The sequence below is a fragment of the Haliotis rubra genome, unplaced genomic scaffold (genome assembly GCF_003918875.1).
Source record: "Haliotis rubra isolate DU_JTF1 unplaced genomic scaffold, ASM391887v1 Scf3, whole genome shotgun sequence".
Lineage (NCBI taxonomy): Eukaryota > Metazoa > Mollusca > Gastropoda > Lepetellida > Haliotidae > Haliotis > Haliotis rubra.
In genome coordinates this window covers 5,916,485-5,931,717 of record NW_025766968.1, presented here as the reverse complement: position 1 = coordinate 5,931,717, position 15,233 = coordinate 5,916,485, and the positions used below count along the sequence as shown (strand labels likewise).

The following is a 15,233-nucleotide window of genomic DNA, read 5'->3' as shown; positions in this document are numbered from 1 at the left end:
CCAATAACTTTATTGTTCAAATATTAACGTTTATGAACATTAGTTTACACTGATACACATGACCCATGTGTTTCTTGATGAAGGTAACGAGGACAATGATATGATGTTTTATCACCATTTTTAGGCACTGCATACCCAATACCTTGTGGCAATGGCACCTTCACCTACGACAACATGACCAAACTAAGGTCACAGAGTGACTGTCTGGCATGTGAAACAGGACAATATTGCAGGTACGTATCCTCTTCAGTTGCCTTATAATGTACAGGTTCTTCATGTTTACAGGTTCAGTATGTTTACATGTTCTTCATGTTTACAGGTTCTTCATGTTTACAGGTTCAGTATGTTCATGATACTGAGATTCTGAGCAGTTGTTAGGAATATTGTTTATGAGATTTACATCCACGTTTGAAAAGGTGCAGGGCTTGTACTAGTTGTATGAAACTGTTCAATGATTTAGGCACATTGACTGGCAGTGGGTGTAATTTGATGCATGAATGTTTGGTCATTATAAAGATCTTACAGTTAAAGGCACAGAGTAATTGAAATCTCAAAGAAATAGTATGTTACGTACCCTTGCAAGTATTTACAAATGTGGGGCTGCAACTTTCAAGTCATTATTTCCATATACAATATTAGAGATTCAAAACACAAGTAAGTAAAAATGAAAATCTCTACTTTATTACAGCCTCATGTAGAAAATAAATCCTTTCCTGTTTGTGTTTTCATGTTAGATGTGTCAGATGTGTCATTGTGATATGTCACGTTATCAGCTATATTGAAGGTCTTTTGTTGGCACAATACTTGGCTCATTATAATACTGAAAATTTATGTAGCGCTAAATCCATCCACTAAGTGGGTGTTCAAAGCGCTAAAATATATTCCATTCCATAATGTATGTTAGTAACACTTCACCTACATGTTCTGAAAACCGTACAAATTGGCTTCAGGAATGGACAGCTCTATGGCAACTGTACAGCAGGCTATTATTGCAAGTCTGGTTCCCCTAAAACCATGCCCAACGAAACTCTGGACTATGATGCCTGTGTGTCCGATGATCCTTGTGCTGGCTTCTGTCCACGGGGGTTCTACTGCCTTGAGGGGACGCTGTACCCAACGCCATGCCCAGCAGACACCTACAGAGACACTGTTGGTGCTGCCCAGGAGAGTGATTGCGCACCTTGTCCTGCTGGCTTCCTGTGTCCTGAAGGTAAGACCACATAGAATATATTCTCACAGCTATGTCCCCATTGGGATTACAGTGTCCCAAGTTGCCCATGCTAGTCAGAAAAGGTCGTCATTAAACCATGCTTGGCTGACTGATTCAACTGAACAAGACTACGGGCTTCTCTTAACTATATGATGGTTAATTGAACTTTGGCTGAAGAAGTTTAACAATCTTGCACATTTTTCAATGAAACTAATATGCAATTTTTATGAAATGTGTTTCAGGTTCTGCTGACCCAGATCCATGCCCCATTGGCTTCTACTGCACCCTGGGTAATGGAACAACACCCTGTCCTCGCCTCACTTTCCGCAACATCACAGGGGCCAAGGTCATCACCGAGTGTTTCCCATGTCCAGCCGGCTTCTGGTGCAACCATACAGGTAGATGGCTGTGATCATTGGTATCTTCATTGGTAGGACAGGAATTATTGAAACTCAGATACAAATCCCTTTCTCGTCTTTTATAGCATTAATTCTTTGGAGTTACACAATGTCAACTCTCTTACAGGAGCCTCATTTGATTTATTGCTTAAATTAGTATGAAACATTTGGCACTTGCTCATAAACTTGCAACATATTGTTATTCAAATTACTTCAGTATTAGTGATGTTGGATGTTTGGGATGTCTCATTATCTTAGTCTCTCTACCAATATTCAGGGATCTGAGGACATCCCATTAGAGGTCACATCAGAAGGACGTTTTGCAAACTTTAAACTTTCAATGAAATGACTAACATAAAGTTGACGTTATTAAAGCAGCTTTTTCAAGCTTATGGCAATAGTTTCAAAATGCTGACTTCCATTCTAAACTACGGTTTAAAAAATAGTTTGACAAAGTTCTTGATTCAAATTGGAAACTTGAACAAAAGAAATGATTGTTACCAAAGATTTTTCATTTACCAAAGATATTATTTCAGTCAGCCTAATTCACACATTGCACATTTGCACACAACTCTACCAGAGGCTGTATTTCCTCCCTTGAAGAGTTCTATTTGTGTTGCAGGTATGGCTGATTATTCCGACTACCTTTGTCCACCTGGTTTCTTCTGTCTGGAAGGAGATGAGCCTCGTCTGTGTCCTGCTGGCCGGATGAAGGCCCTGCCAGGTGTTGATGCTCCTGAGAACTGCGACCAGTGCCGATCAGGCTACTATTGCCCGAATGACACAGCCAACACGATGGGCATCCCTTGCAGGGAGACGTACGAATGTCCAGAGGGAGCTTCTATTGAGATCGACTGCCGACCTGGTCACTATTGTAATGGAACAACTGGATTGCCTCCCTTGTGTTGGCCTGGTTTCTACTGTCCAGCCGGAACAGATACCCCGATTCTGTGCGAGTATCCATTCTACTGCCCCGAGGGAAGCAACATGACTTTAACATGTCCTCTTGGGCACATGGCAGAGATTCACTCAGGAATCAGATACGACTATTCCCGATCTTGTCGCATCTGTCCCGCAGGTTACTATGGCAACTATACGGACAGACGGCAGTGTGACCTGTGTCCAGGCGGCTACTACTGCCCAATGGGAACCGGCCATGGCACAAGCAATCCCTGCCCAATAGGATCATACTGCCCACCAGGATCAGCTCAACCCACCCAATGTCCAGTAGGAATGTACGGCAAGCTGGCAAGAGCAGATGAGTATGGTGACTGCTTTCCTTGCCCTGTAAACACCTACAACAATATCCTGGGTCAGAAGGCGTGTCGACCTTGTGGTAGTTCCTCCACAGCTCCTATGGGCAGTGCTGAATGTATTTGTAACGGCTTGTACAGATCCTTCCAGGAGTCGGATGGGTCCTGTACGTGTCTCTCTGGCTTCATCTACTACGATGAAGTTGACATGCAAAACTCTCTGAGCAATAGTAACGAGGACTGTCAGCAGATTGTCGATGTCCGGTGCTCCCAGTACGAGACCCGTCATGCCAGTACTAGAGGGTGCGTGATTCCGGAATCATATGACTGCAGCGCAGCCTGTCCTGACAGTAATGGCGCTTTCGATGTAGACCTGGGAAGGTTAGTAGAACTTGGGTACTTCCACAAAACAATTGTAACTCTAAGGTGATTGTAAATCAAGTACTTTAAAGTAGTCTTATGATCCACAAAGCAATCCTAGCTCTAAAGTGATCGTAAATCAAATACTTCATCATAGACTTATGATCCACAAGCAATCCTAGCGGTAAGGTGATCATAAATCAAGTACTTCAACATAGACTTATGATCCACAAAGCAATCCTAGCGGTAAAGTGATCGTAAATCGAGTACTTCAACATAGACTTATGATCCACAAAGCAATCCTAGCGCTAAAGTGAAAATCAAGATAGACTTATGATCCACAAAGCAATCCTAGCGGTAAAGTGATCGTAAATCAAGTACTTCAACATAGACTTATGATCCACAAAGCAATCCTAGCGGTAAAGTGATCGTAAATCGAGTACTTCAACATAGACTTATGATCCACAAAGCAATCCTAGCGGTAAAGTGATCGTAAATCAAGCGGTCTAAAGTAAAGTGATCGCAATGAATCGAAAATACTTCAACATAGACTTATGATCCACAAAGCAATCCTAGCGGTAAAGTGATCGTAAATCGAGTACTTCAACATAGACTTATGATCCACAAAGCAATCCTAGGGCTAAAGTGATCGTAAATCAAGTACCTTAATATGGACTTATGATCCACAGCAATAATAGTGTTAAGGCGATTGTAAATCCAGTACTTTTATATAGACTAACGACTGTGGTAGCACTTTGATCATCAAGCTTCATATGAATATGTCACTTCATTGTTAAGTGACTGTTATTTCATCATCAGTTTATCATTACTCTGATATTTATATATATACACATATTGCACGTGGCTCTAATTTAACAATATTTGATGTGGAGTGGCAGTCATAATATAAAAAATGATAATTTTATGCTGTTTGGAAACATGTTGATAACTTACCCTCGACCCCACTGTTATGTTACAGATGCCAGTGTAACGTGTACACTGATTCAGACGAGATCTGTAACCAGCAGTGTCGCCAGTCAGAAGCTCCAGTCATCACTGGGGAACTCACGGCAGACGGCTTCATTCAAGTGACTGTTGTTGATCCCTTGTCTGGAAATGTCACCATCACGGTAAGTCCAGTAAAGTCACGAGTCATCCAGACCTGCTCAGAGGCAGATATAAGTCAACAGCAGATTGTATATATATATATCCATACAGTTCAGGGACATTTATATTATACTATTCACACCAGTTAAAAAACCAGAAGAAACAGCCAGCCTGACACCCATATATAAACTGGTAGCAAATTCTAACCTTTGAAATCAGTTCTTTTATCATCCAAAACACAGGAGATGCATGTGTGAGATCAAACGATATCTCCTAGGAGATATTGTTTTGACAGTAGATTTTGTACAATGCCCTCATAATGCTATGACGTCATGAACTTAATGACATCACAATGCTATGACATTGTTTCACTGCAAGTCTAATGGCAGTACCCGGTACTGTGTTCAGAGATGGACATTTTCATTGAAAACTAATGAAGAGTGATTTTTTATCATAAATAGAATCTCACCCTTTTGTCTTCTGATATCAAATATATCAACACTCATTGATAAGAGTAAAAATATCCTCGGTAAGCCTTGGATATTTGTAACTTTATGAACTTGTATTGATATAATTGATATCAGAAGACGCTTGGGTGAGATTCTGTTTATATACTTCCAAGCTATATTACACAACTTGATTGACATCCAAGCTTACATCCCAGATACATACAATGGTCTCTCATACCACATACCTACAACACAGACAATCGATCACTACTTACATAACTGCCCTTGCATGTCCCCACTCCAACAGTGTCACCCATCAAACACCATTCATTGTTCTAATTTTGGTCTTGACACAGATATCAGTAGAAATATCCAAAATTAGAATTAAAAATTTTCAATTCGAAATAATATAGTCCAACTAATGTCATGGTTTTGTAACTTGTAACTTGTGTAACTAATAAGAGGACTAATACAGAGGAAGAGGCTAAAAACACCTGAGGATTAAGATGAAAACAAAATTCAGAAATCCAAATATGACCAAATAATAAAATATTTTCCCTCAGTTTAGAGTCCAAATAAAAAACATCTATGAAGATCCAGGTTAGAATTGATCTTCAGTAACGCTGACTTGGTTGACACGTCATCGGTTCCCAAATGTATAGATCGATGCTCATGATGTTGATCACCAGATTGTCTCGATTATTTAGAGATCGCCGCCATATAGTTGGAATACTGCTGAGTGCGGCATAAACCTAAACTCACTCACTCACGCACTCACTCCAGTCTGTGGTGTTTTTACATTTACTCACTAACTCACTGTTATTGGTCTGGTTATTTGCAGGCTCTTCGTGACACATATGGGCCCCTGGAAACAAGTGTTGGGCCAAAGACTATAATTGTTGCAACCATGTTCTCCGACCGAGTGACGGCCACGTTGTTCAGGGACGCATCGGAGGCTGCAGATCTGTTCAGTGAGTTCACCATAACAACGAGATATGTTCTTGTTCACTTCCTGCTTGTTAGAAAAGCGAAGCTGTGGAACGACAGTGTAATGATAGTAACAGCACCATTTTGATCCTACCAGCATTACAACCATGCATGCAACAGTCATACATAAAACAAATCTCCATTCCTCAGTTAAGTGTCTTGCTTGTCTTAAAATGCACTGAAAGATTTTCAGACTCCAAAAGTCTATCAACAAATACAAATCTTTATCTACTGATTGTGAACAGGCATTGCAATACATGAAACAGACTATGGTGAATAGTGCACTACGCTTATTATGAATCAAACATCAGGGGTGGATCCAAGATTTTGGAGAAGGGGTTGCACATAAATCATGAAGTCCAAAGGTTAGTGGGAAATGCTCCTCAGGGAAAATTTGTTGGGGAGTGTGAGTGTGTGTGTGTGTGTGTGTGTGTGCGCACGCATGCACGCACGCACGCACACACACATGTACATCACTAATTATAGTGTATGTGGCAAGCTACACTCTTGAGGCAGCCCATGAACAGAAATGAAAAATCACCTACAATATTTTTTAAATGTTCACTCAGTACTGAGAGACTAGACCAAATGGAGTAAATATACACTGAATGTTGAAAGAAAACTATGAATACCCAATATGAATGTACCTGAAAGAAGTATCACTTGTATTATATAGTTATTTTTATATGCTGCTGATAAGGATGTTCATAATTATATACCAAAGTGATGTACAAACACCATTGTTGAAGGGACCTACGGAAATACTTGCTATTGTCTTAAGTTTGACACCACTGAAAAATGATGAATAAACAAAGCATACAAGGGGACCAAGTTTTTACTTGACTGTATCTGTGAAATATGTAAATATCCTTCTGAAAGATGGAGGAGAATACTGTATTCAACGTTACAGATACATTTCTGAGAATATTAATCAAACACCTACATGTACAAATACCCGAGGATTCTTTTCCAGAAACACCACAAGAGGTGCTTGCTGGCATTATTTCCGGCAGAAGACGTCTCCTAGCAACTATTGTCCCAACCAATCAGATCCCTAACCCAGCAATCTGTCTGGAACTGGATGACATGGTGATGTTTAAGATCTGGCTGAATGACACTGACCGCACCAAGAGCCACTACCCAGTGTACCAGAAAGACCATCTCTCCAACACTAACCCGACCTTTGACTACGGTGCCTTCACGCAGATGGCCAGTTTGGTCACCAACACTAATGTCACGGTCACTACTTTCGCCCATGTCTTCACCGAGGCTGGAGTATTTGTGTTCCGTGACTCACAGGAGCCAGACAGGTCACAACCACATCTTATTAAACATACCCACTTCTAATATTCTGGAGTAACTGGAATTATTCCTTGAGATACTCCTTTGTTTACACTGCTTTGTTCGCTACAAGACTTCATGAAGCGACGTGACTTTAAATTTCAACTCTCTCACTCACTCATGAAGCAACCCACATTTAATATTTGTTAGGACACTGTTTTACAGTACATTTTATTATAACATAAAACTTGTTAGTCCTTCCTTGCCCAGTATTTTGTGTAATCAAGGTTGTAACAATTACCTGCTTCTGGTTACAGTGAGATTATCATAACCGTTAAAGCTGCTGGCACCACCTGTCCCAACGGCGTGTCTCGTATCCTGCCATCGACGCCAGCCAACATCGCCGCTATGGGAGTGTACAAGCAGAGTGTTGCCAACGAGGCACCCGACTGGGGACTTATTATCGGTCTAATCGCATTTTTCGGAGCATGTGTGGTGCTCCTGATTGTGGCTGTGTTGGTGTGGAAACCAAGGGACTCGATTATCTATCCCATGAAACACTGGAAGCCTAAATATCGCAGCTTGGGAGCACCACCTCCCGTGCCATCTTATATGCGATATGATGTGGACCACTGGCCAGAGAAGTAAGTGGAACCTCATTAATGACATCTGAAGTCAGGGATACCACAATATGCTGTGTAGAGTTGTGTCCCTTTGAGACAGATTTTTTGACAGATTTGAACCCCAGTCACTCACTAAACTTTGGTAGATGTAAATAGACAACATCATTGTCCTTATTGGATGTATGATATAATATTAACACTCCAAGTTCCTAGACCAACAGTAGACTGATTTTCAGGTATTGTTCAAAGGATAATTCATTCACTTTTGTTCAACCTGACAACCATCTGATATCTTGTGTCTTGACTTCCATGTAATCTCTTTATAATGCCGATATACAAAACCTAACAGTATTTTAGAGATGATGAATATGTATAATAAGATCTGTTGATTTGGATATCTTATGAAATATCAAATTAAGTTTTGAAACATTCATCAACAATTTTTTATAGAAATGATGAGAGTACAGAATATGAAAATCAATCAATTATTTTCCATTTGTATTTTGCATGTGTTTCCTGTGTAGAAGTGTGGACCATATTCTGTTTCAGATGTGGTGGTGGTCATCTTGGACCTCGACCAAATGGAGATGGAGCTGAAGCTTCATCAGCATCTTCAATGGGTGAGGTCATTCTTGGATACGGTGATTCCATTAAAGTTTTCTGGATTTCTCAGCTGACAACCAGTGTTGTGTTGAAACCATTGAATATTTGTCATGTATGTTTATTACCTTGTGCAAAAATGTATCTTAGTATTCTCTTAAATCTGTTTGAAATGTTTGTTGTTCAATACCTGATCTTCATGTCTAGATTTCCACAAAGACCAAGAACTGGAAGACTTTAATGTGCGGGTTCTGTACGACAAGCTGGAGGACCAGAACCTTCATATGGCATCACAGTTGGCACGACAACAAGAGGACCTGCGAGGATTCTACAGCCGAATCTGTGCCCAGAATGATGAACTGAAAAAACTTCTGAACAACCTTGACCCTGACAAACTGGCTGATCTTGAACGACGCCAACAGAATCGTGGCAAAATGGAGAGAGAAGGCCTACAGCAAGGTGCTAGTGATGGCCCCACAGTGGTCAATGCTAATGTCAACATGGGAGGCCACAACAAATACAGATTTGGTAAGAAGATGAATGTTTACGAAGAAAGATTAATAATAGTTCACTTGTTATTTAAGTGACATGTACTGTTCAGTCTAAGATGTCATGGTGCCCCCTGCTGTGATATTGCTGGATTATTGCTAAGAGCATCATTAAACTAAACTGACTTACTAAGACGTCATGGCTTTATATAATAAGGACATTGGTCTTTAACTTTCCATGCAGACAACTCTAGTTCTTGTAAGTGATGTGTATACAGCTAGATCAGACCAGAAACCCATCTTAATGAGTTCCAGTCTTGTTTCATCCTGATTATAATCTCCCGCCACAAAGATGATGGGGACAGATTCTCCCAAGAACTGTTGTAGATAGGGAAACCAAATTTTTGAAAAGACAGGCAGACAGACAGACAGATTTTATTCAATAAATAGGCCTTGGGCCCATGATGCATACTGTCTTTGTGATAACAAATAATACCTAAGTGAAAATAGACTTGAGCAGGCACACTATCCCCATGGGGACAGATTTTGTCATCAGAAATGAAGGGCTGTAGATAGGAAAGTGTTGGCTCTCACCAAATTTGATATGTTTTTACTATGCAGGATAGAGACATTACTATACCGGTAATGGAGTTTGATGGAGTTCAATTTGTTACAGAATTAAAACTGTGTCAGAATTTGTTACAGAGTTATAGGCCCCAAATTTGTTATGCTTTCAAGACTTGCCTTGAGTTCAAAACGAAAACTGTGTCAGAATTTGTTACAGAGTTATGGCACGGTATCTCCAGTGTGATTAAGCCTTGTGGTTAAAAAGTTCGTTCATCACCCCGAAGACCGGGTTTGATTCCCCACATGGACACATTGTGTAAAGCCCATTTCTGGTGTCCCCTGCAGTGGTATTGCTGGAATATTGCTAAAAGTGGCTTACTCACTCACTCACTCTATTCTAGGCCAGACACGTGAGTCTGAGCTGATGGCAGCGCTGCAGTTACTGTTGGACAAGCTGAACTCCGGCAACATTCCGATGTCACGGGAGATGTGGGAGAAGATGCAGCGAGGGGAGGCGGGCGACTCCACCTCCAAGTTCAACATCAACAGAACAGGAGGAGCACAGGTACACAGGACACAATCTGAAACATACAAAGTCTAGAGTGCTGCAGGGAGGTTGGGTAGTCAAGTGTTGCTCATACATGGTGCATAGAACACTTTTCAGATGACTGACTTCTTTCTTTTTTCTTTCTCAGAAACTTAATAGAATTACTGGTTCAGTAAACTATGATGGATATGCTTATGACAAACTGACAATGTGTTAAGTCAAACTTTTAGTTTGTTGGGCTGTGCCATGCTCTCACACTTGATGGTTCAAACAAATTAGGGAACCCCCATTTATGTGTTTAATGTAAAGGAAAAATTAGTTTGACCATTGCAAAACTAATATCTGAATTAAGATGTATATCTTTGTGCAGACGACACAGGATCAGGCGGAATTGCTTCGGCGCCAGAATGGAGAGAAGATGGAACTGGAGCGTGACCTTGAGAAGGATGAGAAGGAAGCTCTGGATGGTGTTCTGCAGGACCAGGATGCCAAGAGACGTGGCATCATGGATGGCCTGGGCCAGGCGCTGGCTGTCAAGTTGCAGGGTGAGTGTATGTAGTCAGCTATGTAGTCTGCATGTCTGTATGCTTTCAGAACATGTCTCTGTGAAATTCTGGGATTTCCTAGTGAATTTCAGGGCAATCCCTAATTTGATAATGGCAAAAGAAATGGTAGCTTGTCAGAAATGTTTAAACCTGTCACATGATATCTTCTAGTGTATTGTCAGGTCAGGAGAAAAATATGTGTGAAGATATTCCTTTCACTACAGGTGACCTGAAGGACTCAGAGGTCAAGGACATCTTGTCAAAGCATGATCACGACCTTGAGGTTGCACTTGCTGCCCACAACAAGGAGAAGGACAGATACTTGGATGGTCTGCGGCATAAACTTGCAGAACGGCGTAAACAAAGGGAGAGCATGCTCCGAGAAAAACATCAGAGGGAGGTAAGTTGTGCTTGGCTAGTGGGTTCCTGATTGTCTGAGGTTCTGCAACATGCAGTGTAGATTTGTTTGCCTACTGGTTATTTGATCAAATCTCATGTTTGCTGTTATTACAATATCTACATCACTGTTTGGACTTTGTCACTCATTTAGTTGGCATTTTGTCACTAAACATTTGGGGCTGATGTCAAACCCCAGTCCCTCTTTTCACTGAGCATTAGTGCTTATGGCTTTGTTTCATGGTTCCAATGATTAACCTTTACAATGTATTTTGAAATTGTGAATTTGTGTGTTAGAATTGAAATGGCCACCCGAGCCATTACTCCTTTGTGTAATATTGACGTATTATGGTCAGTTTGCTGAAATTGATGTATACACTGCATAACTAGTAGCACAAACACACAAGAGAGTAGTCACATTTGTATATTATAAATTTATGTCCATTGATACAACTGTAAACGTACTTATTTTCGCGTGGTGCAATTTTCGCGGAATTGACAGTTTAGACTACATCGCGCGGTCAATTATTCGCGCAATCAGTAATTGCTGGAACTGCCAGCTGTCTCTTTGGCCGCCACTAATAGCAGTGAAAACAAACAGAGTGGCTTAACCTATCAGGCAGCGTTTAATGCTTACTCACAGGAAATCCCTATCTGTGCGATTTACTAGTACATATACTGGATAAGTATATAGTAAACCGTTTACTCACGGAAGAGATGAAAAACACATCAGTCTTATGTTCCGAATTCTGACGATCTGACGAATTAACTTCTACTGTATATGAAGCTCTTTGGGATTTCAAACAAGCCGGGTTGTTGTGAATGAGATGATTGAGTGTTATGTGACTATTCGCTTCATGATGTACTGGTAAATAAAATCTAAATGAATAAATAAAATACTGCTGTATTATTTCTTTCCGAGTCGTTTCATGGTAATCTGTTTTGTATCAAACCATCTGTCATGTGACCAATTTCCATGGCGGCCACAACACACATTGCTGTTTTCGCTAATTCGGCGATGGGATTTGGCTCATTATTTAATTATGTTTTGGGAAATCCATTACAGCGACAGTTAAGTATGATTCTTTATTCTACTATCAGTCGTCATTTTAAGATTCCCGTAGATTTCTGTCTTCAAACTTGATGTGTTATGGTAACAACTCAGGGGTGAGCGTGGCTAGACTGAATGAATGACAGGTTTATTCGCGGTGTATAAATTTTCGCGCTAAAATGTTTTGCGCCGAAAAGCGCGAAAATAAAACCTGCGCGAAATATAAAACGTTTACAGTATTTATATATAACTGAGTGAGTGAGTTTAGTTTTACGCCACATTCAGCAATATTCCAGCTATATGGTGGCGGTCTGTAAATAATCGAGTCTGGACCACACAATCCAGTGATCAACAACATGAGCATCGCAATTGGGAACCAATGACATGTGTCAACCAAGCAAGCGAGCCTGACCGCCCGATCCCGTTAGTCGCCTCTTACAACAAGCATGGGTTACTGAAGGTTCATTCTAACCCGGACCTTCACGGGTATTATATATAACTGTGTATGAAGATGCAGGAGTATTGTGTTGTCAAAACAGAGAGCTATAAGTAACATTCTCCACTTTATATATTCATTTAATTTTTCTAAGAAAGATGGCTCTGATGATAATGGGAATTATCCAAATAGTTATTACTGACCTGATTATGATCCTCTTCAATGTTCTTCAGGCAGAGCAAGCTGGTTTGCCCAAGCCTGTAGTTGGTGCAGATGACCTTGACATTAAACTGAAGACAGAACAGGAGTTGATGAACACGCTGCATTCAGAGGAGATGGCTGGATCAGCCAAGTCTGAGTCAGATGCTGTGCCGGCCATCTCTGACATTCATCGAAAGAAGATGTCAAAGGGAATTAAACAAAAACTTGTAAGTGTTCCATAAGTTACCACAGGATGCTGTTTCAGGAGTTCCATTCTGTTATTAAAATTGTGGTTTTTTATGTTGTATATCCCTGGCTTATCTTAAAAATAGGAATTGTTCGGAATAACAGCATACATATATGTCATTTATGCCAATTTATTTGGATCATTATCCTTCAAATTAACAGTTCATGTATAAAAGATGATAACCTATTTTTATATGCAAAACAATTTATCATAAAGATAAATGTTATTTGCATGCAGAAAGGTCAGAGTCCTATAAATTATTGACATGACATATCTCCAGAAATCGCTGGGTGATGAGAAGCTGGTGCAGGAGGAGCTAGTTGACCGTCTGCTGCAGTCCCAGCTTCAGCAGGAGGCAGAACTGCAGCAGAAGATGAGGAACCGGCAACAGCAGCAAATGGAAGCCACTCGTAGGAAGATGGCAGACCGGCGCCGACAGAGACTAAACAATCTGAGAGACAAACAAGAGAAGGAAATGGCAGAGGTGAACTTGATTTAAATATTTTGTAAGCCATATCATCTTGATCAAGGATGTTATCAAGGATGTTATGTTCTAGTCACTTTTAGAATGTTTGTGTCCTGATTTTCTAACTGGAAGTTACTTCTGCCTTCAAAGTCAAGGATATATACATGTATGAATTTTGCCTGTTTTCCCACTGCAGTTGTCGACCAAGGTGATCCAAGATGGTAACCCAGAGCAACTGGACCGACTGAAGAAATCCCTAGATGATCAGCATCGTCAGGAGCGTGAGGCTGCGGAGGCCGAACTGGATGCCCAGGAGAATGAGCAGATCAGACAAGCTACTCTAGCCATAGATGAAGACCACACAGTTTCACTCAAAGACATTCACAGAGACATTTTGAAACAGGTGAGATGAAGGTTGTGTCTCAAGAGTGGCCACTCAACTAGAGGGTTGTGTAGCAAGCACTGTTGTGAATAAGATGCTTAGCCTCTTGTATTCAATACAGAGCAGATGTTTATGGGAGCATTATTTTCTGATCAACACTGATGGTCTGTATTCTTCTTGTAGATCAACAAGCAGACATTGCCTGGTCAGGAGCTGGCTGTCCAGAGGATGTTGGAGGACTACAAGCAAGAACTGTCATCTCTGGATGCTGAGATGACCAGTGAGAAGAACAGGCAGCTCAGTGACATAAGGCCAGGTAGGTGGGGGCATGGGTATGGGGGCAAGATTCAAGAGGTGGGGACATAAGGCTGAGGACATGGGCTGAGAACAATATGCAAGAGTTGAGGACATGGGTGTGGGGGACAAGATGCAAGAGGTGGGGACATAGAGCTGAAAACAAGTTGCAAGATGGGGGGACATAGGGCTAGGAACATGATGGATCCTTGGGAGACAGGGAGGACAGTTTCAGAGGAACATGGCAGAAATAATCACACTACTTTTTGCAGGGGAAAATAGCTGCACGTCGTGCTCGTCGATTGAGGGATGCACAGCGAAGGATGGAGGAGAGAGCAGCTCAGAAGTTTGTAGAGGAGCAGACTCTCCAGATGAAGCAAGCGGGCTCTGGGACAGGAGAAATGCCTGGAGCGGACCTCCATCACATGCCAGAAGTCAAGTATGGAGAGTCCATCCAGGAACAGGCACTCAAGAAGGAACAGGTGAATACAAGTAGACTCATCACTATACTCATACATATAAGCTGCCTAAGTGGCAAGGGTTGAATTTATTATCTCTCATTCATATTGTTGTAATGCTCATGTTCAGTACATTGTTGAAGGGTATAACTTAATTGAAAGGTTCAAAATGCACTAAAAAATAACTCATAACTGTGGACAAGCTTACAGTCTGTGTGCCCTTTTTTGTGACTCCTGACTTGATATGGGTGGCATATTAGTAAAATATGCATAATATACACTCACTGTTCTGACTGAAAGTAGAATTTGTTGTTGTTAACGATACATTTGTCCCTAGCAACGTGCCAAGGAGGAGCTGCGGAAACGGCAAAAGCAGGATCGTGAGCAGCTGGCAAACAAGCTGGAGCAGGAGGCAACAGGCCAGGAACAGGACCTGAGAAACAGCCTTGACATGGAGAGGGAGAAGATCCTCCGTGAGAGAAAGAACAAGTTGGCAGCCGAGGCAGCTGCTCGGTCCGACCTGAGCCAAGAACAGCTTGCTGCAGTGAGTAAATTGAAATGAAAATATTTATGAAAATCTTGCAATACTTGTACATTCTAGTTCAACCATGTTGCCATGGTGAGTTTATTCATACATGAACATATGAACTACAATACACTCCCAGGTTGTTGCTTGTGCCTCTGTAAAACACTGACGTTTTCAAGTGCACACAGCAACACTTATTTCTGACATCTTACTGGTGTGTACATCCATCCATCCATACATATCAGCAGGAGTTGGATGTAGAACATATAGAGAGGATGGTCTCTCTATGATGGAAGACGTCTGCTTAATATTTCCGTTACTAGCTGAACTGCATCAATCTGAGTAGTGTCTGTCCCATGTA

The 15,233-nt window shown here is 41.2% G+C and overlaps 1 protein-coding gene across 1 annotated transcript in view; it reads left to right on the top strand.

Annotated features, from left to right (window-relative positions):
- LOC124282469 overlaps positions 1–15,233 on the top strand; it is a 145,052-nt gene that overhangs the window by 120,506 nt on the left and 9,313 nt on the right. The window contains 19 exon segments of the mRNA XM_046718476.1: positions 125–233; positions 951–1,210; positions 1,453–1,608; positions 2,231–3,242; positions 4,201–4,351; positions 5,619–5,748; positions 6,738–7,074; positions 7,363–7,689; positions 8,218–8,288; positions 8,476–8,796; positions 9,725–9,888; positions 10,241–10,415; positions 10,640–10,815; positions 12,532–12,726; positions 13,027–13,230; positions 13,409–13,615; positions 13,778–13,899; positions 14,154–14,370; positions 14,684–14,890. Coding sequence (XP_046574432.1) covers positions 125–233; positions 951–1,210; positions 1,453–1,608; positions 2,231–3,242; positions 4,201–4,351; positions 5,619–5,748; positions 6,738–7,074; positions 7,363–7,689; positions 8,218–8,288; positions 8,476–8,796; positions 9,725–9,888; positions 10,241–10,415; positions 10,640–10,815; positions 12,532–12,726; positions 13,027–13,230; positions 13,409–13,615; positions 13,778–13,899; positions 14,154–14,370; positions 14,684–14,890 — 4,541 coding nt within the window.